The sequence below is a fragment of the Neoarius graeffei genome, chromosome 1, assembly GCF_027579695.1.
Source record: "Neoarius graeffei isolate fNeoGra1 chromosome 1, fNeoGra1.pri, whole genome shotgun sequence".
Classification (NCBI taxonomy): domain Eukaryota; kingdom Metazoa; phylum Chordata; class Actinopteri; order Siluriformes; family Ariidae; genus Neoarius; species Neoarius graeffei.
Genome location: NC_083569.1, coordinates 76,552,493 through 76,577,568, shown reverse-complemented (window position 1 = coordinate 76,577,568; position 25,076 = coordinate 76,552,493). Strand labels below are relative to the sequence as shown.

Sequence of the window (25,076 nt, the reverse complement as noted above, 5' to 3'; positions counted from 1 at the left end):
GCTCCAAAATTGACACCTTCAAGCTTAACTAAAGTTTGAAGCTGACCACACAGACAAAGAAAAAGCCTTCTGGAGGACAGCTGTATGGTCAGATGAGACAAAGATTGAGTTGTTTGGCCACAATGACCACCATGTACAGAGGGACACTGTACCAGCTGCCGGTGGTGGTCGGATCATCATGCTCTGGGGTTGTTTTGCTGCTAGTGGAACTGATTCATTGCACAAAGTGGATGGAATAATGAAGGAGGAGGACTACCTCAGAATTCTTCAGCATAAACCATCAGAAACTTGAACAAGACTTTGGACTTGGGAGTTACAACAGGACAATGAACCCAAATACGCATCAGAGCTGGTTGTGGAGGATAAAGCAGGCTAACATTAAGCTTAAAACAAGTCCTGACTTCAATCCTATTGAAATTATATGGACAGTGCTTATAAGTCGAGTCCATGCCAAGAAAAAAAACCCCAGAACAAATTTAATTGAACTCTACCAATTCTACCATGAAGAGTCGTTTAATATCCAACCAGAATTCTGCCAGAAGCTTGTTCATGGTAAGCAAAAATATTTGGTCAAGGTAAAGCTTGCGAAGAGACATTTTACCCAAATATTAGGTGTGCCATATGTAATGTAAATTTTTGGCCCTGTATGTATAATTTTGACCCTGTGTTGATTTCAGAAAACCCAAAGAAAATTAAAACTTGTGCACCAAATTCTAGTGTTTTTTTTAAAGATGTATGCTGTACATTCTGCCACAGAAAAAGAACAGTTCAAAGAAATGACTGAAAGCCCAAATATTGCCATGACATTCATATCTAAGATGACATTCATGTCACTGTATGTAAACTTCTGAGCACAACTGTATGTAGTTGTATATGTGTGCAGAATTATATTGAATAGTGATATAGAAATGTTCAGTAAAGACAATTTCAGTTGAAGTGTCTGTCTTGTCCTTGTGCATGAATAATTGGAAAAGGTCAGGTATTTTGAAAAAGATTTTACTCCATATAAAATCAAACCAAATGTCACCGTAGCACTAAATGGTGCAGAACTACATGACCCATCAGTCCCAGCAAGTCACATGCCTCACTAATCACTCTCACCTCATTATGCCTTGTTAGCACCATTATTTAAGTCAAACTTTTGTTGTAATTGATTTTTTGTTGTTGTTGTGTGTGCCTCATTATCACTTCGAGTCTGTATTCTTCTTTTCTCATATCCATTTTTTTTTGGTTATTGTCTCCAATAAGGGGTGGCATGGTGGTGTACTCCAAGGCTAGATCTAGAGCTATAGGATTTTTATAACTGAATGACCTTGAGCTAGAAAAAGTATTAGGAGAAATAACAGATGTACAGAACTTTCACACTGAGCTGATATAAAATGTTCTCCACACACATAGGAATGTTTTATTGGCATCCAGTCTTTCTGGTTAACTGCACCTCAACATTTTTCTTGTTTTTCTGGGTTCGCCAGGAAGCGGTGAAAAGTTAAACCAGGCTTATCTCCATGTCTGTTATTACATCCAAAAGCACTGCAGGTCTCTGGCATTGCTCTTTTAGATGTAACTTCTACAAGTTTATCTGTAGCGCTTTACTGAATTAGCCTTACAGTTGCTCATGTACACTTGTGCTGGTCGTTCTCAAATGCAAAGCTCGCCTGGCAACATGGCCACATAAAAAAAATCTGCAGTGATGATGACATCATGTGAAAGGCCCCTTTTGTTTTGCAGAAAACCACATAACTGATGACAAGTGAGGCATGGAAATGTCCAGCATGTTTTAATTTCTACATCACATCGGGGTTCAGCCACTTTGCATTATTGTTTGCATGTGCTTTTCACAGTGTTCCATTTTAAAATAACTGTGATGTAATAGGGGTGGTGCAGTGGTGTAGTGGTTAGCACTATCGCCTCACAGCAAGAAGGTTCTGGGTTTGAGCCCAGTGGCCAATGGGGGCCACTGTGTGGAGTTTCTGTGTGGAGTTTGCATGTTCTCCCCATGTCTGCATGGGTTTCCTCTGGGTGCTTCGGTTTCCCCGGTCCAAAAACAGTTCAAAGACATGCAGGTTAGGTTAATTGGTGGCTCTAAATTGACCGTAGGTGTGTGATGACCAGGCAACTTGTCCAGGGTGTACTCTGCCTCTCGCCTATAGTCAGCTGGGATAGGCTCCAGCTTGCCTGTGACCCTGTAGAACAGTATAAGTGGCTACAGATAATGGATGAATGAATGGGCTACTCTAAATTGCCCAGAGGTGTGAATGCATGAGCGGTGAGTGCACAGAAAGGAACTGGCCATCCTACTGCTGCAATTCTGGCCAAGTCAACCAAAACATGGTTCGCCTCAAGCCTGGATCAGGTTCGGCAATGATGATGTCTCTATCATCCTTTCCTGTGCCACATCTACTCAAAAACACACTTATCTTCTAGTCCATGTTTATCTCATATACTGAATACTCATTAAAGTTGAGTGTGCATTTTTAATCCATTTTATTTGGGAAGCGCATACCATGAAATATGACAAAGATTAAAGATTGCAATTGAGCAGTCCAGTCACTGACATTATTACTACACATTATCACACAGAAAATAAAAGCTATAAGACTTTATTTTATAACAGAATTCAATTCCATACATGTATAGTCATTGCTTTTGAAGAACGTACACAAATGTCATTATGCCAATTGAGTAGTATACTGTAAAAAAATTTACTGTAGATTTTACAGTACTATATGAGCAAATGTACTGGATTATGCTATTTTATATGATGTATGATATTACAGTACTTTGTTGTCAATATGGTTTCTCATTGTTAACTGCAGAATTTACAGTGCTTTACTGGCAACTCAGGTTGCCAGCAAATTGTTGCAAAAGTCATCGCAATTTTTTTACAGTGTAGGTTAGAGTTGCACTACAATCACTTTAATGATTCTTTCAGAACTTATCATTTTATTTTAATTTACTTATTGCATCTATCTATCTATCTATCTATCTATCTATCTATCTATCTATCTATCTATCTATCTATCTATCTATCTATCTATCTATCTCTTCTAAAAACTTGCTTGTAGATGAACTGGCTCGAGTAAATTACCCAGGTATGAATGAGTAAATGTGTGCGTGTACACATTTTAGATTATCCCAAGAGAGAGTAACTATCTATTTTGATGCAAGTAACCTTCCATCCCTGAATCCTTGATTTCAACAGCACAAATAGTTATTCAGATTTCCTTCACCACTTTCACCAAACTGGCATTAAAACTGCAAGTAAATGAATCAAATCTCAGGTTATCTTAAGCAATATTAGACTACAGACAGCTCCCTCTAGTGATTAGATCAGGTAAAATAAACAGTACAGAGAAACAGATTACATTTCAACATACAGTATTTCGAGTACGGTAGATATCGAGCGGTAGCGACAATTATCGACATCTTAATAATCTTTTGGCCATTGCAAAAGTAGAAAAGACTTTCAATACATAAACTGTGCATGAATAATTACTCAAACTTCCACTGGAAAAAAAATGAGTTGATTCCCAATTACTTAGCCTATCAGATCACGTGACACCGTCCCACAATTATCGACATCTTTGTCCACAGTTATCGACACCCAGATGATTATTTACAAAAAAATAATCGGTATGTGGTATTAAGTTAACAAAACATAGTTTTTATTAAAAAAATGTTTTACATAGACTTACATTTCGTACAAAAACATCTCATCTCATTATCTGTAGCCGCTTTATCCTTCTACAGGGTCGCAGTCAAGCTGGAGCCTATCCCAGCTGACTACGGGCGAAAGGCGGGGTACACCCTGGACAAGTCGCCAGGTCATCACAGGGCTGACACATAGACAACCATTCACACTCACGGTCAATTTAGAGTCACCAGTTAACCTAACCTGCATGTCTTTGGACTGTGGGGGAAACCGGAGCAAACCCACGTGGACAACATGCAAACTCCGCACAGAAAGGCCCTCGCCGGCCACGGGGCTCGAACCCGGACCTTCTTGCTGTGAGGCGACAGCGCTAACCACTACACCACCGTGCCGCCTCGTACAAAAACATATTTTATATAAATATATGGATGTTGGTGTTTACGTAAATGAGGAAGTCATTCTAATGTTTGTAAACAAATGAACTGAATGTTTAACCTGTCAGAAAATCTTTTTGTTCCACTTTCTACCCACTTTCGAAGTATTTTTATCGATCATCTCATCTCAAATCATTATCTGTAGCTGCTTTATCCTGTTCTACACGGTCGCAGGCAAGCTGGAGTCTATCCCAGCTGACTACAGGCGAAAGGCGGGGTACACCCTGGACAAGTCGCCAGGTCATCACAGGGCTGATTTTTGTAATCATTTGTTGTTGTTTGTATTAATTTCTAGTTTTGTAGTTTACCAATAAATGTCAACAGGCAATTGACGTTGTAACCACATGAACATCCAGGTCAAAGGTCACATGTGATCCAAAATACAAAATGTCTACTGATATTGTAATATGTGGTAGATATTTACAACAAACTGCAAAAAAAAAAAATTCTGAATAGAATAGAAAAATCTGAATATTTCAAGCGTGTATTTTTTTTATATGCTCAGAATTTAATTCTGGTCTAATTCTATTCACTGCAATAGGATTCCAAATACTCTGTAAACATTCCATTCTGTTATGAATCAGAAGAAAATTATTATAAATCACAGCACTTTTATTTTTAAGTCCTTCATCTACTTCAACAATGTTACACAAAGATCGATCCATAACAGTTGTAAATGTCACTTCCACAGGGTGTCGATAATGGTGGACACCGGTGAAAGTGATCACTATTACTGACACCTCACGTGATTCTCAAACGCACGTTTAGATTCAAAATGGCGACTGTCAAATGAAAAAGTAATAAACAAAGTAGGTTTTGACAAGGAGCTCATGAAATATCAGTGAATTTGAGAAGTAAAAACATGTCCATGATCTTTCCACCACGCTTACCTGCAATGATAACATCCAGGTTTTCTTCAAATTGTTGATCGTGCTAAAAAAATTCCATCTCAGGTAACGAGCTGTGTCATCAGACGACAAGATCAAAGGGCGAGGGCAGTCTTCCAGTTGATTAATTAACCAATAATAAGTGTATTAACTGAAACTTGCCTTTGTAAAATTATTTTTTATTGGTAAATCTGAAAAGGTGTCTAATTATGGACAGTCGATAATTGTAGCCACCGCTCTAGTAGTTTACTTTGTAAATGATGTCATTTATAACAGGGAGTATTCATTAGTGATTACGATGACATTGAGTCTTCACTTTGGGTTAGAAATAATGAAAGTGACTGGTGGATTACGGAGATTCATCTCTCGTGACATCTGGCACCAAACGCAGGGAAAGCAAAAGTATGAATAGACACAGTCATTGCATATCGATCCCTGGTGGAGAAAGAGACACAGACAAAGACAGAGATAAAGAGACTCATAAATAACATACAAAGTAGTTTAGAAGTTATGAATGCAAACTGAGCTTAGATATGATGATAGATGTCAGACTGGGTAGACTAACAGAGTCAAACTTCAGTTGGATCTCAGATGAGTCTTGGGGATTTACAGCCTACAACCACAGGCTGAGATATGCTTTTTCAGCATACAAGTGTGAACTATTAAAATCAGAAACCTCACCATGATATAGTCCAGGGATATTTGTTATTATTCTATCCACATTCACTGGATATGAGCAATCGCATGCTCTGATTGGCTACTCTACTACTCAGATATCAGCTCATATACCGTGAGTAAAGAAAAACAAAATGGCGGAGCGTGTTGCTGAACCAACCGAGGATGAAATAAAAACTCTACTTGAAAACAAAATCCCCCCAAAACACAAAAAAGCAACAAAATATGGAATAAAAGTATTCGATGGTAAGAACATATCTTTTTTATTTTTGAAGAATTATTATTAATATTATTATTATAGCATTTTTCACAAATTGCTGTCATTTCGCCAGTTTGTTTACATTCTAAGCGGAAATGATTTTGTCGGACATTTGGTACAAAGTTTTTATTTTTTGAGTTTGCAAAAAATAAAAATAAAAATGCTCTGTTTCTCGAAATCCAGTGAATGTGGATAGAATAAAGTAGTTATTCCACTCAGTCTCATCGTACATGGTTTATAGCTCATGTATGACTTGATTTCGTGGAATAATTGTTCAAGATAAACATTAATATATGATAGGAAAACACTTAAATATAGACAAATTTTTAGGCAAAAGGGGACATTAAATGTATAAATGTATTTATGCTCTTCTGCCCCCCATGCTCTCACCTCACTGTTTCCTCATTACCTCCTCTCATTCCGACTGCACTTTATTTATGATGTCTCACCAGTGTATACCAATCAGCCATAAAATTAAAAACACTGGCAGGTGACGTGAATTACATTGATTGTCATTACAATGGCGCCTGTCAATTGGTGGGATATATCTGGCAGCAGGAGAAGAGTCAGTTCCTGAAATTGATGTGTTGGAAGCAGGAAAAATGGGCGAGCATAAGGATCTGAGTGACTTTGACAAGGGCCAAATTGTGATGGCGAGATGACTGGGTCTGAGCTTCTCCAAAATGGCACATCTTGTGGGGTGTTCCCGGTATGCTGTGGTTAGTACCTACCAAAAGTGGTCCAAGGAAGGACAACAGGTGAACCGGCGACAGGGTCATGGGTGTCGAAGGCTTACTGATTTGCATGGGGCACGAAGGCTAGCCCATATGGTCCAATCCCACAGAAGAGCTACTGTAGCACAAACTGCTGAAAAAGTTAATGCCGGCTCAAACAGAAAGGTGTCAACATTAACTTTTTCAGCAGTTTGTGCTACAGTAGCTCTTCCTCAAGTCATCTGAGGGAGTTTTTCCTTGCCACCGTCGCCACAGACTTGCTCATCAGGGATAAATAAATTTATTAGGGATAAAATTAGCTCATATGTTTGAAGTCTTTATTTTTCTGTAAAACTGCTTTATGACAATGTCTGTTGTTAAAATACTATACAAATAAACTGACTTGAGCCTTCTGTAGGATTGGACCATATGGGCTAGCCTTTGTGCCCCATGTGAATCAATGAGCCTTCACCGGTTCACTGGCTGTCCTTCCTTGGACCATTTTTGGTAGGTACTAACCACTGTATACCGGGAACACCCCACATGATGTGCCATTTTGGAGATGCTCAGTCCCAGTCATCTAGCCACCACAATTTGGCCCTTGTCAAAGTCACTCAGATCCTTACACTTGCCCATTTTTCCTGCTTCCAACACAACAACTTCAAGAACTGACTGTTCTTTTGTTGCCTCATATATCCCACCCCTTCACAGGTGCCACTGTAATGAGATAATCAATGTTATTCACTTCACCTGTCAGTGATTTTAAAGCTAGACGGCCTTTTGAGTTCATAAAATCGGTGAAATTTAGTTCCCTCTGAAATGTCGTCACTGTGATATGTTTATTTCTGTAATATCTCACAACATATCAGACCATTCTGTGGCTGGGAAGTTATTTAATATGAGGGGGTCCTGCATTTCCTTTCCTTCGCTCCATAACATCTTTTCTTCTTGCTTTCTTTTCCTGTTTTCAGTCTTTCATGTTTCATTCGGGCACTCATGTCCTCCATTTTTCTCTCCTGTTTCAAATTTGTATCCCACAATGCCTTGCATGAATGGGGAAAGCCCACCACATGATGCATGACATAGTATCATGAATTGGGTCATGGTGAAGCAGGAAAAATGGTGGAGAATTTAGGGCCATGTGGCCCTAAATGCATTGTTCTATTAAAAAAAAAACTAATAAAATTGGAATTCTGTGATTTGAATTCAGTAGCTTTTGGTCCACTAAACAAAAATAATTGGGTGTCAGGGAAAATTATTTTTATGACCTACACTTGAAAATTTTGAAAGGCAGTCTACCTTTAATATTATGGCTGATCAGTGTACAACCCTGATTCCAAAAAAGTTGGGACAAAGTACAAATTGTAAATTAAAACGGAATGCAATGATGTGGAAGTTTCAAAATTCCATATTTTATTCAGAATAGAACATAGATGACATATCAAATGTTTAAACTGAGAAAATGTTTCATTTAAAGAGAAAAATTAGGTGATTTTAAATTTCATGACAACAACACATCTCAAAAAAGTTGGGACAAGGCCATGTTTACCACTGTGAGACATCCCCTTTTCTCTTTACAGCAGTCTGTAAATGTCTGGGGACTGAGGAGACAAGTTGCTCAAGTTTAGGGATAGGAATGTTAACCCATTCTTGTCTAATGTAGGATTCTAGTTGCTCAACTGTCTTAGGTCTTTTTTGTCGTATCTTCCATTTTATGATGCGCCAAATGTTTTCTATGGGTGAAAGATCTGGACTGCAGGCTGGCCAGTTCAGTACCCGGACCCTTTTTCTACGCAGCCATGATGCTGTAATTGATGCAGTATATGGTTTGTCATTGTCATGTTGGAAAATGCAAGGTCTTCCCTGAAAGAGACGTCATCTGGATGGGAGCATATGTTGCTCTAGAACCTGGATATACCTTTTAGCATTGATGGTGTCTTTCCAGGTGTGTAAGCTGCCCATGCCACACGCACTAATGCAACCCCATACCATCAGAGATGCAGGCTTCTGAACTGAGCGCTGATAACAACTTGGGTCGTCCTTCTCCTCTTTAGTCCGAATGACACAGCGTCCCTGATTTCCATAAAGAACTTCAAATTTTGATTCATCTGACCACAGAACAGTTTTCCACTTTGCCACAGTCCATTTTAAATGAGCCTTGGCCCAGAGAAGACGCCTGCGCTTCTGGATCATGTTTAGATACGGCTTCTTCTTTGAACTATAGAGTTTTTTAGCTGGCAACGGCGGACGGCACGGTGAATTGTGTCCACAGATAATGTTCTCTGGAAATATTCCTGAGCCCATTTTGTGATTTCCAATACAGAAGCATGCCTGTATGTGATGCAGTGCCGTCTAAGGGCCCGAAGATCACGGGCACCCAGTATGGTTTTCCAGCCTTGACCCTTACGCACAGAGATTCTTCCAGATTCTCTGAATCTTTTGATGATATTATGCACTGTAGATGATGATATGTTCAAACTCTGCAATTTTACACTGTCGAACTCCTTTCTGATATTGCTCCACTATTTGTCGGCGCAGAATTAGGGGGATTGGTGATCCTCTTCCCATCTTTACTTCTGAGAGCCGCTGCCACTCCAAGATGCTCTTTTTATACCCAGTCATGTTAATGACCTATTGCCAATTGACCTAATGAGTTGCAATTTGGTCCTCCAGCTGTTCCTTTTTTGCACCTTTAACTTTTCCAGCCTCTTATTGCCCCTGTCCCAACTTTTTTGAGATGTGTTGCTGTCATGAAGTTTCAAATGAGCCAATATTTGGCATGAAATTTCAAAATGTCTCACTTTCGACATTTGATATGTTGTCTATGTTCTATTGTGAATACAATATCAGTTTTTGAGATTTGTAAATTATTGCATTCCGTTTTTATTTACAATTTGTACTTTGTCCCAACTTTTTTGGAATCGGGGTTGTATATGTCATACATGCATCTTGCACTGTGGCACGGTGGTGTAAGTGGTTAGCATGGTCACCTCACAGCAAGAAGGTCCTGGGTTTGAACCCAGTGGCCGGCGAGGGCCTTTCAGTGTGGAGTTTGCATGTTCTCCCCATGTCTGCATGGGTTTCCTCTGGGTGCTCTGGTTTCCCCCAAAGACATGCGGTTAGGTTAATATGGGATGGCCTTGGGCTGAGGTGCCCTTGAGTGAGGCACCTAACTCCCAACTGCTCCCTGGGTGCTGTTAGCATGGCTGCCCACTGCTCTGGGTATGTGTGTGCACTCATTACTCGCATGTGTGTGTTCACTACTTCAGATGGGTTAAATGCAGAGAGGAAATTTCACAAGTGTGTGATGAATAAAGTTGTGCTTTCTTTCTTTAAATTTTGCAGTTGAAATTTTATTTAATCTCTGAGTACTGCATATTGTATATCGCTGGGATGACAAAGATCTACTTGACTTGACTTGATTCCTAGCCCCCTCCCCCTATGTGCACAGTAAAGAGGGTTTCTCCAAGGATCACAGTTGGAGATTTGCAGAAGATGGTAACATTTTATGGTTCGTCTCCAAATCTACATAACCTCCATGACATCAAAATATTTGGAAGGTGTGCCAAAAGAAAGCCTTTTCGTTCATCTAACCACAAACCTAAGTGCCAGTCATTTGCTAGATATGACTGAAAACTTTGACTGGATCTGGGTTCTACAGTCAGATGAGACAAAAATAGTTTACCAGTCCCAGGCTTAAAAATGAGAGATGACTGGTGCTAAGACCATACAGTCCTGACAAGGTTAAACAGTGTATAGGTTAATTAAATATTAACTGACCATTATAGGTCAATTAAAAAAAGGTTGCTATGTGGGATTTGGTTCACTTTGTCTCTCTTTAAGACAAAAGCATTGACTAAATGACTCCTGAGTCCAGTAGGTGGTGATAAACCATCGCTTCATCCTTCCTTTATTTTGTCCTTACCTCAATGCCATAGCGTTGGCGCATTGTTGCCCTCATGGCCAGGGTTATTGGGGGAATGCAGCCGGAAAAATCAAGCATCGGTAAACACAAACACTCGCCGGCTTTCTTTGCCGTCATGCAGGCAAAACAGGGGAAACACCAGAATGAGAAACAACCTGTGAACACAGAGTCAGAGAAATATTGAGAAATTCAGTCATGACCAATGTAGGACTGCTAAAATCACTTGAAGCAATATAGATCTTGTGTTGTACATTCGACCATAAGTATAGTATAATCAGATTATACTATTATATTATGATAATAGGAATAACCATGGAATTAAACATAATGCCAACAAATTGTGGCATTTACTTAGCCTATGGTATATTATGAATGTACAGTACCAGTCAGAAGTTTGGACACACCTTCTAATTCAATGGTTCTTTATTTGTATTAATTATAAGACACTTTATGTCTTAAAGTAATGATGGACTGTTATTTCTCTTTACTTAATTGAGTGGTTCATGACATATTATGGCTTAAAGTTGTCAAATAGAGTGTTTAGTGTATATGTTGTTTCTTTTGGACCAGTTTGACCAGCTCAGAAGGTGTTTTTGCTGCCAAGTTGCCAAGTTAGCATTTCACAAAACTGCTGGTCTAATCAGACTTGCTTCAAAGAATGTCATGTTGTTACCTATTATGTAGACATGTTTATGTGATTTGTGACACCGTAGAAACACATAGGAGGTCATATAGATAAACACAGCATCAGCAGCTATCTTAAAGCTAGAAGCGCTGTACTTTCTCTGCACATGTTCTGTCAATGGTCTGTCCACAATCTGTATTGGAAATGTTAAAAGGACACATCTCACCTAGTTCATCACCTCTTCATACTGCTACATGTTACACTGCATTACAGGCATTTAGCAGATACTTTCATCCAGAGCAAGATACAACAGGAACCTGACAGACCCACAGTAGTGGGCAGCTTGGGGAGCAGTTGTGGGTTAAAGGAGATACGCAGAACCATGGCCTCACTTTTTGTTTATAAATGCCTTGAGTGTGAACAATAAATCTAATATAGTAATTTTTATGATTAAAATGATTCATATAGGCAGCAGTCTGAGTGAATGACCTTGACATCTGTGACATCACCACAAGAAGGCTATCGGTCTCATCGCCATTTCCACTATACTAAAACACAGAGCTGACTGCAACTCCGATCCTCCATTTTGAGCTAATTTATCACCATGCCACGTAGATGTGTTGCTGGTGGGTGCAGCAACACGACAGAAGGTGGATTTATGTTGCATTCATGGCCCAAGAATGTTCAAACTGCAAAGATTTGGATGCATTTTGCGAGAAATTCACAGATTTGGCACCTATGAAGTGGTCTCTCCTCTGCTCTGCATATTTTACTGATAACTCGTATGAAACCTCTGATCTATTGAGGAGCGTTGGCTATAAGCCCATATTGAAAGAGGGTGCAGTACCAACAATTAAAGGAAAAGAAAACTACAAGAAATGGAAAGTAAGTTCAGTTGCACCAGTTCTCCCAGAGTGTGAGCCGAGTAGTTATGGCTGAGTACTCAGTATGGAGAAAATGGAGAATGAGTGGATCAGTCATCAGATTTCTCTGCTGGATATGCTCCCGTCCCACTGGATATACTTACCTCAGCAACAATATATTGCCTTTACGTGGAAGAAGCGAATGAATGAAGAACTGAATGAAGAACTGAAAGTCAGATTGTTTCAAAACAATCGGTCACAAGATCGGCCTTCAAGAAGCGGGAACACAGATGGGTAAGCTGAGACTCTCATTTGGTTACATAACAATGCAGGTTGTTTACCTGCATTTAGATTAATACATGTAACTTGTATTGTGTATTTAAGTTACCGGTGTAAGATTATTTAATTTGCTTCAGAATGTGATTGTCTCAGTTCATGAACCTGCAGGTTTATGAAAATAAAGGTTCTGCATCTCTCCTTTAAGTGCCTTGCTCAAGAGCACTTCAGCCATTTTTGCTGGTCCAGGGAATCAAACTTGTGACCTTTTGGTCCCAAAGCTGCTTTTCTAACCTTTAAGGCATGGCTTCCCTCTGGCTAATCTCCAGTCACCAATATGTCTATCAAAGCTCGCACTTCTAGATTCCTGGGAGGTTTCTACTGGTACCTGAGCAGCATCAAAGAACTGAACTTTGCAAAGCAGAAAACTTCTCCATGTTCCTAACATTCCCACTGAGCTCTATCCTCACTGCACTTCCCTGTCCTTTGCATTCAAGTCAAGGTAGTTTTATGTGGTTACATATTCAAGTACATCCCAATCACTCACAGACATGTTCTGGGAATTTCTGTGGCAATTTTTAATATTTTATTTTTTATAGTATTTGTGCTCTGATTATAGCTCCAGTGAGGTCTGCACCTTAAATTTCATTGTACTGTGTGCAATGGCAAATAAAACATTCTATTCTAATCTAATCTGTATGCTTATAGATAGATAGATAGATAGATAGATAGATAGATAGGTTTTTCTGATGTAAAAAAAAATTAGACCACGGTAAATAATTTCAAAACTTTTCCCACCTTTAATGTTACCTATAACCTGTACAATTCAATTGAAAAACTAACAAATCTGTTCGGGGGAAATACATAAGAAATAAAAAATGTACAATTAGCTGGTTGCATAAGTATGCACACCCTTAAACTAATACTTTGTTGAAGCACCTTTTGATTTAATTACAGCATTCAGTCTTTTTGGGTAGGAGTCTATCAGCCTGCCACATCTAGACTTGGCAATATTTGCCCACTCTTCCTTGCAAAAGTGCTCCAAATCTGTCAGATTGCGAGGGCGTCTCTTGTGCACAGCCCTCTTCAGGTCACCCCACAGATTTTCAATTGGATTTAGGTCTGGGCTCTGGCTGGGCCATTCCAAAACTTTCTTGGGATCAGTGTCATGCTGAAAGATGAAATTCCTCTTCATCTTTCTAGCAGACACCTGAAGGTTTTGGGCCAAAATTGACTGGTATTTAAAACCGTTCATAATTCCCTCCTCCTTGACTAAAGCCCCTGTTCTAGCTGTAGAAAAACAACCCCAAAACATCATGCTGCCGCTACCATGCTTCATCGTGGGCATGGTGTTCTTTTGGTGATGCGCAGTTTTGTTTTTGCGCCAAATGTACCTTTTGGAATTGTGGCCAAAAGGTTCAACCTTGGTTTCATCAGACCATAACACATTTTCCCAAATGCTTTTGGGAGAGTTGATGTATTTTTTTTTGCAAAATTTAGCCTGGCCTGGATATTTTTCTTTGGCCCTACCTCATAGTCCAGACATATGGAGAATACGGGAGATTGTTGTCACATGTAGTACACAACCAGTACTTGCCAGAAATTCCTGCAGCTCCTTCAGTGTTGCTGTCGGCCTCTTGGCAGCCTCCCTGACCAGTTTTCATCTTGTCTTTTCATCAATTTTGGAGGGACGTCCAGTTCTCAGTAATGCCACTGTTGTCCCATATTTTCTCCACTTCTTGATGACGGTCTTCACTGTGCTCCATGGTATATCTAATGCTGTGGAAATATTTTTGTACCCTTCTCCTGACTGATACCTTTCAACAATGAGATTCCTTTGATGCTTTGTAAGCTCTCTGTGAACCCTGGCTTTTGCTGGAGGAGGCAACTCAGTAAATGTCTGAACTTTATTTGGGGTTAATCAGAGTCATTTTAGTTGATGGTAGGTGTGAACCCAAAAAGACTGAATGCTGTAATTAAATCAAAAGGTGCTTCAACAAAGTATTAGTTTAAGGGTGTGTACACTTATGCAACCAGCTTATTGTATGTTTTTTTTATTTTTATTTTTCCCCCTAACAGATTTGTTTATTTTTCAATTGAATTGTACAGGTTATAGGCCACGTGACAGGTGGTTTTGAAATTATTTATCGTGGTCTCATTTTTTTTTAATTAGAAAAACCAATCATTTTAACAGGGTGTGTACACTTTTTATATCCACTGTAGATTTTGCTTGCTCCACACTCATTAATCTCACCTGAGTAAGAAATGGCCTTTTCATTCGTTTCTGAACAGTGTTACAACCTTATTTCTGATGGTCTTTGCTAATCATCACTCACAGCTATCAGATCTTACTCTTGGGTTTTCATACTTTTGCACTGTTGTAGGACTGAATACACCAACTGTCTTCTTTCTTATACATAAGTTCACAGACGACTGGGTTTGCCGAGTGTCATTTTGACTGATAGAAGAGAAAGGAAGGTTAGTCATCACAAAGTTGTGTATAAAAGGAGTTTATTTGTGGTATGCGCTCTGATTTCAAAGAAAAAAAAACTGCAGACGTCTTTCAGGTTATTTCATGGTCTCATCTCATTATCTCTAGCCGCTTTATCCGTTGCCTCACAGCAAGAAGGTCCTGGGTTCGAGCCCCGGGGCCGGCGAGGGCCTTTCTGTGCGGAGTTTGCATGTTCTCCCCGTGTCCGCGTGGGTTTCCTCCGGGTGCTCCGGTTTCCCCCACAGTCCAAAGACATGCAGGTTAGGTTAACTGGTGACTCTAAATTGACCGTAGGTGTGAATGTGAGTGTGAATGGTTGTCTGTGTCTATGTGTCAGCCCTGTGATGACCTGGCGACTTGTCCAGGGTGTACCCCGCCTTTCGCCCGTAGTCAGCTGGGATAGGCTCCAGCTTGCCTGCGACCCTGTAGAAGGATAAAGCGGCTAGAGATAATGTGATGTGTGTGTGTGTGTGATTTTTCCCCCTAACAGATTTGTTTATTTTTCAATTGAATTGTACAGGTTATAGGCCACGTGACAGGTGGTTTTGAAATTATTTATCGTGGTCTCATTTTTTTTTAATTAGAAAAACCAATCATTTTAACAGGGTGTGTACACTTTTTATATCCACTGTAGATTTTGCTTGCTCCACACTCATTAATCTCACCTGAGTAAGAAATGGCCTTTTCATTCGTTTCTGAACAGTGTTACAACCTTATTTCTGATGGTCTTTGCTAATCATCACTCACAGCTATCAGATCTTACTCTTGGGTTTTCATACTTTTGCACTGTTGTAGGACTGAATACACCAACTGTCTTCTTTCTTATACATAAGTTCACAGACGACTGGGTTTGCCGAGTGTCATTTTGACTGATAGAAGAGAAAGGAAGGTTAGTCATCACAAAGTTGTGTATAAAAGGAGTTTATTTGTGGTATGCGCTCTGATTTCAAAGAAAAAAAAACTGCAGACGTCTTTCAGGTTATTTCATGGTCTCATCTCATTATCTCTAGCCGCTTTATCCGTTGCCTCACAGCAAGAAGGTCCTGGGTTCGAGCCCCGGGGCCGGCGAGGGCCTTTCTGTGCGGAGTTTGCATGTTCTCCCCGTGTCCGCGTGGGTTTCCTCCGGGTGCTCCGGTTTCCCCCACAGTCCAAAGACATGCAGGTTAGGTTAACTGGTGACTCTAAATTGACCGTAGGTGTGAATGTGAGTGTGAATGGTTGTCTGTGTCTATGTGTCAGCCCTGTGATGACCTGGCGACTTGTCCAGGGTGTACCCCGCCTTTCGCCCGTAGTCAGCTGGGATAGGCTCCAGCTTGCCTGCGACCCTGTAGAAGGATAAAGCGGCTAGAGATAATGTGATGTGTGTGTGTGTGTGATTTTTCCCCCTAACAGATTTGTTTATTTTTCAATTGAATTGTACAGGTTATAGGCCACGTGACAGGTGGTTTTGAAATTATTTATCGTGGTCTCATTTTTTTTTAATTAGAAAAACCAATCATTTTAACAGGGTGTGTACACTTTTTATATCCACTGTAGATTTTGCTTGCTCCACACTCATTAATCTCACCTGAGTAAGAAATGGCCTTTTCATTCGTTTCTGAACAGTGTTACAACCTTATTTCTGATGGTCTTTGCTAATCATCACTCACAGCTATCAGATCTTACTCTTGGGTTTTCATACTTTTGCACTGTTGTAGGACTGAATACACCAACTGTCTTCTTTCTTATACATAAGTTCACAGACGACTGGGTTTGCCGAGTGTCATTTTGACTGATAGAAGAGAAAGGAAGGTTAGTCATCACAAAGTTGTGTATAAAAGGAGTTTATTTGTGGTATGCGCTCTGATTTCAAAGAAAAAAAAACTGCAGACGTCTTTCAGGTTATTTCATGGTCTCATCTCATTATCTCTAGCCGCTTTATCCTGTTCTACAAGGTCGTAGGTAAGCAGGAGCCTATCCCAGCTGACTACGGTCGAAAGGCGGGGTACACCCTGGACAAGTCGCCAGGTCATCACAAGGCTGACACATAGACACAGACAACCATTCACACTCACATTCACACCTACGGTCAATTTAGAGTCACCAGTTAACCTAACCTGCATGTCTTTGGACTGTGGGGGAAACTGGAGCACCCGGAGGAAACCCACGCGGACACGGGGAGAACATGCAAACTCCGCACAGAAAGGCCCTCGCCAGCCACGGGGCTTGAACCCGGACCTTCTTGCTGTGAGGTGACAGCGCTAACCACTACACCACCGTGCTGCCCTTATTTCATGGTCTAGTGTCCTAAATGTATCATGCCTGACTGTTAGTTCTCAGGTCTACAGGTGTTTAGTCCTATATCTGTCATACAGAAAAAGACAATACAGGCCCTTTTTTAAAAATAAAGATATTATTACAATGTAAATGGAAACATTTATGCAAACTGACTCACACTCTGGTACATTTTGACAGCAGTCACAGATTCCTGTGCTCCACTGATTGGAGTGCGCCACCATTACGACAGGCTGAGGTTGCTGCACGACCATCTTTGCCATGATTCCTGTGCACGCACACACACACACACACACACACACACACACACACACACACACACACACACACACACAGAGACAATTTAATCCTAAAGCCTTTCTGCAAGTCTTAAAATAAGACACAACAGGTAATAAAACTGATTATTTTGCTCCTGTCAATCATTTTTCAGATTTCTGAATATCTATAACGTCCACTCTTAAACTGTAGTAATAACTATAATCATAAAAATCTCAGAATCATCTCATCTCATTATCTCTAGCCGCTTTATCCGTTGCCTCACAGCAAGAAGGTCCTGGGTTCGAGCCCCGGGGCCGGCGATGGCCTTTCTGTGTGGAGTTTGCATGTTCTCCCCGTGTCCGCGTGGGTTTCCTCCGGGTGCTCCGGTTTCCCCCACAGTCCAAAGACATGCAGGTTAGGTTAACTGGTGACTCTAAATTGACCGTAGGTGTGAATGTGAGTGTGAATGGTTGTCTGTGTCTATGTGTCAGCCCTGTGATGACCTGGCGACTTGTCCAGGGTGTACCCCGCCTTTCGCCCGTAGTCAGCTGGGATAGGCTCCAGCTTGCCTGCGACCCTGTAGAACAGGATAAAGCGGCTAGAGATAATGAGATGAGATGAGATGTTCAACATAAAGTGAACATCTGGAGTTTAACATCATTCAAAGACACAAGAATTTAGTATTATTAAATTATTCCTAGTTTACCGATGAGTTCACAGATACTGTATATGCAGGTTATCACTACAGATATTAACTAATATATTTCTGAAGGTCACTGCTTCCTATATTAAAACACAAGATGAAAAGAATTACTGGTGGGTAAAAAGAAAACTATTTTATTGTCAAGCTTCAATTTTAAAAAGCTAATAGTCAAGTCAAGTTTATTTGTATAGCGCTTTTAACAGAAGACATTGTCACAATGCAGCTTTACAGAAATTTAAAGACTTTAAACATGAGCTAATTTTATCCCTAATCTATCCCCAATGAGCAAGCCTGTGGTGACAGTGGCAAGGAAAAACTCCCTCAGACGACATGAGGAAGAAACCTTGAGAGGACCCAGATTCAAAAGGGAACCCATCCTCATTTGGGTGATAACAGACAATGTGATTATACAGTAAATAATATCCATGAAGGTATGTCTAAATCAAAGAAGACACCCCCGGTGTTATTACATAGATTACTACATGTAAACGAAAGGTTAAACCTTGAATCCTAAAGTATTCTTCTACATTCAGCAACCACAAATGTAGCTCACATAGCCACTCACCTGTGTGAAGTGCTGCAGGTTCATGAGCTGGACACACTGAGAAACTGACTGCAGTTTGAGTCTTGACAGTAATGATAAGATCATTTAAGGTACAGTAAGGGCTATATTCATTCCTCAGGGTTTGTGCTACTGGTTTAGCTAGTCGAGCGAGTGTGTTCTTTAAATGTCATGTTTTGTTTGAAACTCGAACTGTTTATTTTTAGTCATTAGTTAAGAGATGGCAGACTTCATTGGAAAAAAATGTTTCATTCAGTTCTTATTTGGCTTGAGTTTAGTTTAAGCATACATACACAGAATGCTCTAATTCGGGTTCATACATATTCTTGAAAACAAGTTTTCAGGAATTTCAAGAAGATTTTAAAGCATATACGCAGAACCATGGTCTCACTTTTGTTTATAAATGCCTTGAGACCTCAAGAATGGCACAGGAATAGTTTTAAGCATTAACAATAAATCTAATACAGTCATTTTTATGATTAAAGTGATTCATATAGGTAGCGGTCTGAGTGAATGACCTTGACGTCCGTAACGTCATAGCAGGAAGTCTATCAGTCTCATCGCCATTTCCGCTATACTAAAACACAGAGCTGACTGTAACTCCGATCCTCCATTTTGAGCTAATTTATCGCCATGCCACGTAGATGTGTTGCTGGTGGGTGCAGCAACACGACAGAAGGTGGATTTACATTGCATTCATGGCCCAAGAATGTTCAAACTGCAAAGATTTGGATGCATTCTGCAAGAAGTTCATGGGCACATTGGGCGCCTATGAAGTGGTCTCTCCTCTGCTTTGCACATTTTACTGAAGACTCGTATGAAACCTCTGATCTATTGAGGAATGTTGACTATAAGCTCATATTGAAAGAAGGTGCAGTACCAACAATTAAAGGTAAAGAATACTACAAGAAAAGGAAAATATTTATTTATTTATTTAAAATAAAAAGGAAAGTAAGTTCAGTTGCACCAGTTCTTCCGGAGCATGAGCCGAGGTTTGTTGGTAAAACCCGGGATGGAACAGGACTTGACATATTATCGTTCGGGCAGTGACCTACCCGCAGTTGCTGCTAAAACCGGTGATGTCCCGTTCTGTCCAGGGTATTAGTAATTGCCTGAGCCAAGCAGTAATGGCGAAGTACTCAGTATGGAGAAAATAGAGAATGAGTAGACCAGCCATCTGATTTCTCCACTGGATATGCTTGCCTCAGCAGCAATATCTCGCCCTTACATGGGAGAAGCAAATGAACGGAGAACTGAATGAACAACTGAAAGTCAGATTGTTTCAAAACAATCAGCCACAAGCTCAGCCTTCATGAAGCGAGAACACAGACGAGTAAGATGCAACTCTCATTTGGATACAAAACAACAAAAACAACACGTTGTTTACCTGCATTTAGATTAATACATGTAACTTGTATTGTGTGTTTAAGTTACCGGTATAAGATTATTTAATTTGCTTCAGAATGTGATTGTCTCAGTTCATCTGATTATTTAATTAGCCTTTTACATTTTATCAGTGAAAATGCATGCATGTACATGTATGTTGTATAAGTTATAACACCCATCCTGTTTTAATGAGAGTCAACCCACAATCAATGAAGTCAAATTAGTCTTAGTTGAGGAAGTAGGTAACGGCATTTCTTACTTTCACCATAAATGTTTATTTATATGACTTTGGTCTATAGCTGTCAAAAGACTCGGCCTTAAACCCAGTTACCGCTGTGACGTCACACACTCAGGGCTGGCTGCCTCAGTGGGGCAGCTCCAATGGCAACTTTGCTATATCTCAAAATATATCTCAAAAAAATAAATTTTTTATTCCCATTTATGCAGCATACAAGAGTCAAGGATGGAGATACTATCCACTCAGAAATGTATTTAAAAATAAAGGTTCTGCATATCTCCTTTAAGCACAGATTTTTAATTTTTTTTGGTTTGCACAGATTACTAGTCTCTGACTAAATAACTTTTTCTTTATTTTATTTATTTAACATTTATTCACAGAAGGTGAAGTGAATATCAGTGAATAATAACAGAGACCAAATCTCATGAGCAGACTTGTCACTTATTTATGCCGACTCACAAAAAATACTTTGTTTTGAAATGGATAAAATAACTCACAATTCCTCCTTATCTTTGAATTGCTTTAGACCAAACTTTGTAGCATCTTTAGTGCTTTTAGGAGCAGCATTTTCTTTCATAGTTTGTAATTCTTCCTCACTTACAGTGACAAAGCGATTGGCCGACATTTTGCTGAATTGCTCGAGATGATTATCAAGAAATCGTCTGAATTTCTCGACCAATCAGTGTGTGCGATTTCCTATAATCATCTGCATATTTATACTAATATTGATGATACAACTTTTAGAATACACAGGACTTTCAGGACTATTGCGTGTTTTGATGTTTTTCATGGTTTCGCATTAAAGAAGGAAATGGAGATCCTTTAGGACTGTCCAGCATCGAAAAATTGGGAAATCTACTCTTACTCACATCAAAATTTGAAGGAGTGTCATTTCCAGGGTGACTCCATAGTGATACAACAAAGGGTGAAGCCATTATTATCCAGCAATCAGCGAAGCCGAATCACCGCAGCGGGCTCCCTCAGTGGAGCCCCCGCCAGTAGGTCGCCCCGAAATCCTACAGATTCTGTTCTTATAGGTTCTGCTGTTTCCTTGTGCCATTTTCTTCTTCCAGTTGTCTGCCGCGCATTTTTCTTGTTGTTTCAGTGCACCCCCCTCCCACTGACAATCCAAGATGTCTAGGAGGAAAAGTGGTATCCAAGATGACGAGCTTGTTTCTATGTCCACACTAAAAGATCTACTAGACAATCAAAAGTAAGTCTTCAACAGCATGCTTGAACTGCAACAGAAGAATTTCAGATCTTTTATGGAAACAACACTGGAATGCCACAACAAAAGATTTGACGACCTCATACGCGAAGTCCAAGAAATCAAGGTCAGTCTGCAGTACTCGCAAAAAGACATTGAAGACATCCACACTAATTCTCACCAACAGGAGCAGAGAATCAAAGAGATCGAATCAAAGATATTGCAACTGAAAGCTGACATAACCTCAAATCACAACAAAACAGACTATCTGGAAAACCAGACACGGCGTAACAACATTTTGATAGATGGCATAACTGACGTTAAGGAAGACTCATGGGAAGAGTGTGAACAAAAGGTAAGAAGCCTCCTGAAAGACAAACTGCAGCGAGATCCAAAGAAGATCAAAATCGAACGGGCTCACAGAAATGGACGCTTCCAGCCTGATGCACACACACGGTCAATTGTAGCCAAGTTACTGTGGTTCAAGGATAAAGAAGCCATACTCCAACGCGCGAAATACCTTAGGGGCAGTCACATATTCATTAACAAAGACTTTTCTGAGGCAGTTAGACAGAAAAGAAAGGAATTCATCCCAGAAATGAAGGCCGCCAGGGAGAGGGGCAACGTCGCCTACCTGTGCTACGATCGTCTTATCGTGCATCCCCCAAGACTGACAACCAGAAGTACTTCCCAGAGGCATTCCAACAAGGAAGGAACGGATACCGGACATCGCAGACCCGACCTCAGATCCTCCAGGACAGAAGCTGGTGCTTCCACCCCTAACATCTGAGACTCCTGAACTGTTTTGAGTCCATCCCAAACTGCGTCACATGAACAACAATCTGTTAAGTAAACCAGACATGACCACTACTTCCGATCATTCCTCAGTTAGGGCACTTGATCCTCTTAACATAAATTCTTTCATTTTTAACCCATTTGATGTAAATGATGATTGTAATGCGACACCCATTTTTGATCTAGATCCAGACACCAACATACTTTATAACCATTTTTGTGCTTCTAATACTATCTCACAGTATCATTCTGAAGATTCTTTCAAGAAATTATCAAACTCAAGCAAAGGAGACTCCCTGTCTATGATCCACATTAACATTCGTAGTCTTCCGTGTCACATTGACGAACTCAACAACTACCTCCACTCTTTACAATTTAAGTTCTCAGTTTGACAGAAACATGGTTAACGGGAGATACTGTCCAAAATTTTGATATACCGGGTTATAGTAGTATTCACCGTGTTAGGCTAGATAGGATGGGAGGGGGACTTACATTGTATATAAAGACTGGGTTGAAATATGTGGAGAAAAATGATCTTGACTTCCAAAATGATGAAACGGGCACTCAGAGTATCTTTATTGAACTGATGAGTACATCCAAAAAAGATAAAAATGTAGTTATAGGATGTATCTATAGACCGCCTAACACAAGCATTCATGACTTTGATGAACAACTGACACAAAGCATGAGTAAGGTCAATGGAAAAAACAAGCCTTGCTACATATTCGGAGACTTCAATATAGATCTCATAAAAAGTTCTAATTCCCTCACTGCAGATCATATAAATAACCTATTTTCATCTTCGTTTGTTCCACTAGTATGTAGACCAACAAGGGTAACCAACAAATCTGCAACACTAATAGATAAAATCTATACAAATTCCTTTAATAGTGACTATAAAGTAGGTGTTCTGGTTACAGATATTTCCAACCATTTTCCTATATTTATAATAACCGGGATTGAAGAACCTAAGATAACAATGGATAGATACACATACCAACAAGTTAATAACAGAAACACAGAGAAATTTAAAGAACTGCTGTCTGACGTATCATGGACCAGAGTATTAGAGGAACCTGACACTGAGACAGCATTTAATTTATTCTATAATATTGTAGGAATCATATATGATAAAAGCTTTCCTCTTAAGACGGCTAAAAGCCCCAACCAAAGTTACAAAAAAACATGGCTAAGCAAAGGATTACTCAAATCAATAAACAGGAAACAACAACTATATAAAAAAGACCTAAAAATTCCAACGCCTTTGAACCAACACCAATAAAAAAAATATCGAAACAAACTCAATCACATGTTGAGAACTGCAAAGAAGGAATATTTTCACAAGAGGTTTACGGAAGCAAGTCTTGATATAAAGCAAACATGGGGAGTTATTAATGAAGTACTAAATTGTAAAAAAACGACAAATGCAGGCCCACAAGAAATTAAAATCGGAGGTATAATCATCAATGACAATGTTGAAATGTGTAACGAGTTTAACAAATTCTTTGTTGATATTGGTACTAATCTAGCAAATAAAATTTCAAGAATGCAAAAAGATCCCATAAGCTATGTTAAGGCCCCTAGAAATTGTTCCCTGTCACTTTTTGAACCACCTTCGAAAACAGAAGTAGAGGATATAGTTTTAAATTTAAAGACTCTGCCGCTGGATATGATGAAATTAAATCTAAAGCCCTAAAGATGGCCCTTCCCCACATCCTCATTCCTCTCACCCATATTCTTACACTGTCTTTACAAAGTGGAGAGGTTCCCACTGGGACAAAAACTGCTAAAGTAATCCCTATCTTCAAAGGTGGAGACCCAACATCATTTAACAACTACCGACCAATCTCGGTCTTGCCCAGTATGTCAAAACTGTACAAAAAGCTTGTCTATAATCGACTGATTAAATATCTCAACACTAATAATATCCTATACAAACACCAATACAGTTTCCGCAAGGGTGTATCCACTTCTCTTGCCCTAATACAACTAGTAGACAGAATATCTACAGCCATTGACAAAAATGAATATACAATAGGAATATTTTTAGATTTATCAAAAGCTTTTGATACAGTAAACCATACCATACTCCTCCGGAAATTAGCTGCTTACGGTGTTACTGGCATTGCATTAAATTGGTTTCGAAATTACCTGAATAATAGAAAACAATATGTGACTCTGAACGGAATCAAATCTACCTACAAAGAAATTCAATGTGGAGTACCACAGGGGTCAATTTTGGGTCCTTTACTATTCTTGATCTACATCAATGATCTAGCAGAAGCCTCCTCAATACTGTATTTTATACTGTTTGCCAATGACACCAACATATTCCTTTCTCACAAAAACTTTGATTCTCTGATACAACTGGCTAATCAAGAATTGAGTAAAGTAGCTACATGGTTTGAAACAAATAAATTATCAATAAATACTAAAAAGACAAATTTCCTTATTTTCTGTAGTAGAAATAAAAGTTATGATATTAATAAGGCCAAAATATTCTTAAAGAATGTTTCTATTACACAAGAGAGACAGACTAAATTTTTTGGGGTAGTAATAGATGACAAATTAAATTGGAAAGCCCATGTCTCTGTCATAAGTAAAAGAGTTGCTAAAACAATTGGTGTTATTGGGAAAATCAAATACGTTATCCCTCAAAAGACTCTTATAACTATATACAACAGCCTCATTTACCCATACTTGACGTACTGTAACATTGTTTGGGGATGCGCCTACCGTGCAACTCTACACCCTCTTATAACCCTCCAAAAGAAATTCGTAAGAATAGCAACTGCTTCTGACTTTCGATCACACTCAGCTCCCTTGTTTCAAAAATTAAAAATACTAAATATC

General features: G+C 39.5%; 1 protein-coding gene across 1 annotated transcript; it reads right to left on the bottom strand.

Moving 5' to 3' along the window:
• Positions 1-5,136: 5,136 nt before the first annotated feature.
• On the bottom strand, positions 5,137-18,682 carry LOC132890633 (cornifelin homolog B-like). The gene is made up of 4 exons (XM_060927723.1): positions 18,601-18,682; positions 17,235-17,342; positions 10,546-10,700; positions 5,137-5,408 (listed from the first exon to the last, which is right to left on the bottom strand). The coding sequence occupies exons 2-4, from the start codon at positions 17,335-17,337 to the stop codon at positions 5,286-5,288; spliced, it is 381 nt and encodes a 126-aa protein (XP_060783706.1). The 5' UTR covers positions 17,338-17,342; positions 18,601-18,682; the 3' UTR covers positions 5,137-5,285.
• Positions 18,683-25,076: the final 6,394 nt, after the last annotated feature.

Excerpts from the sequence above, each read along its gene's own strand:
- LOC132890633 (XM_060927723.1), bottom strand. The coding sequence starts at position 17,337 with ATGGCAAAGATGGTCGTGCAGCAACCTCAGCCTGTCGTAATGGTGGCG. Across the intron at positions 10,701-17,234 it reads CTGTCAAAATGTACCAGAGT|GTTGTTTCTCATTCTGGTGT; the intron begins GTGAGTCAGTTT and ends CTGTGTTCACAG. Across the intron at positions 5,409-10,545 it reads GCCAACGCTATGGCATTGAG|GGATCGATATGCAATGACTG; the intron begins GTAAGGACAAAA and ends TTTCTCCACCAG.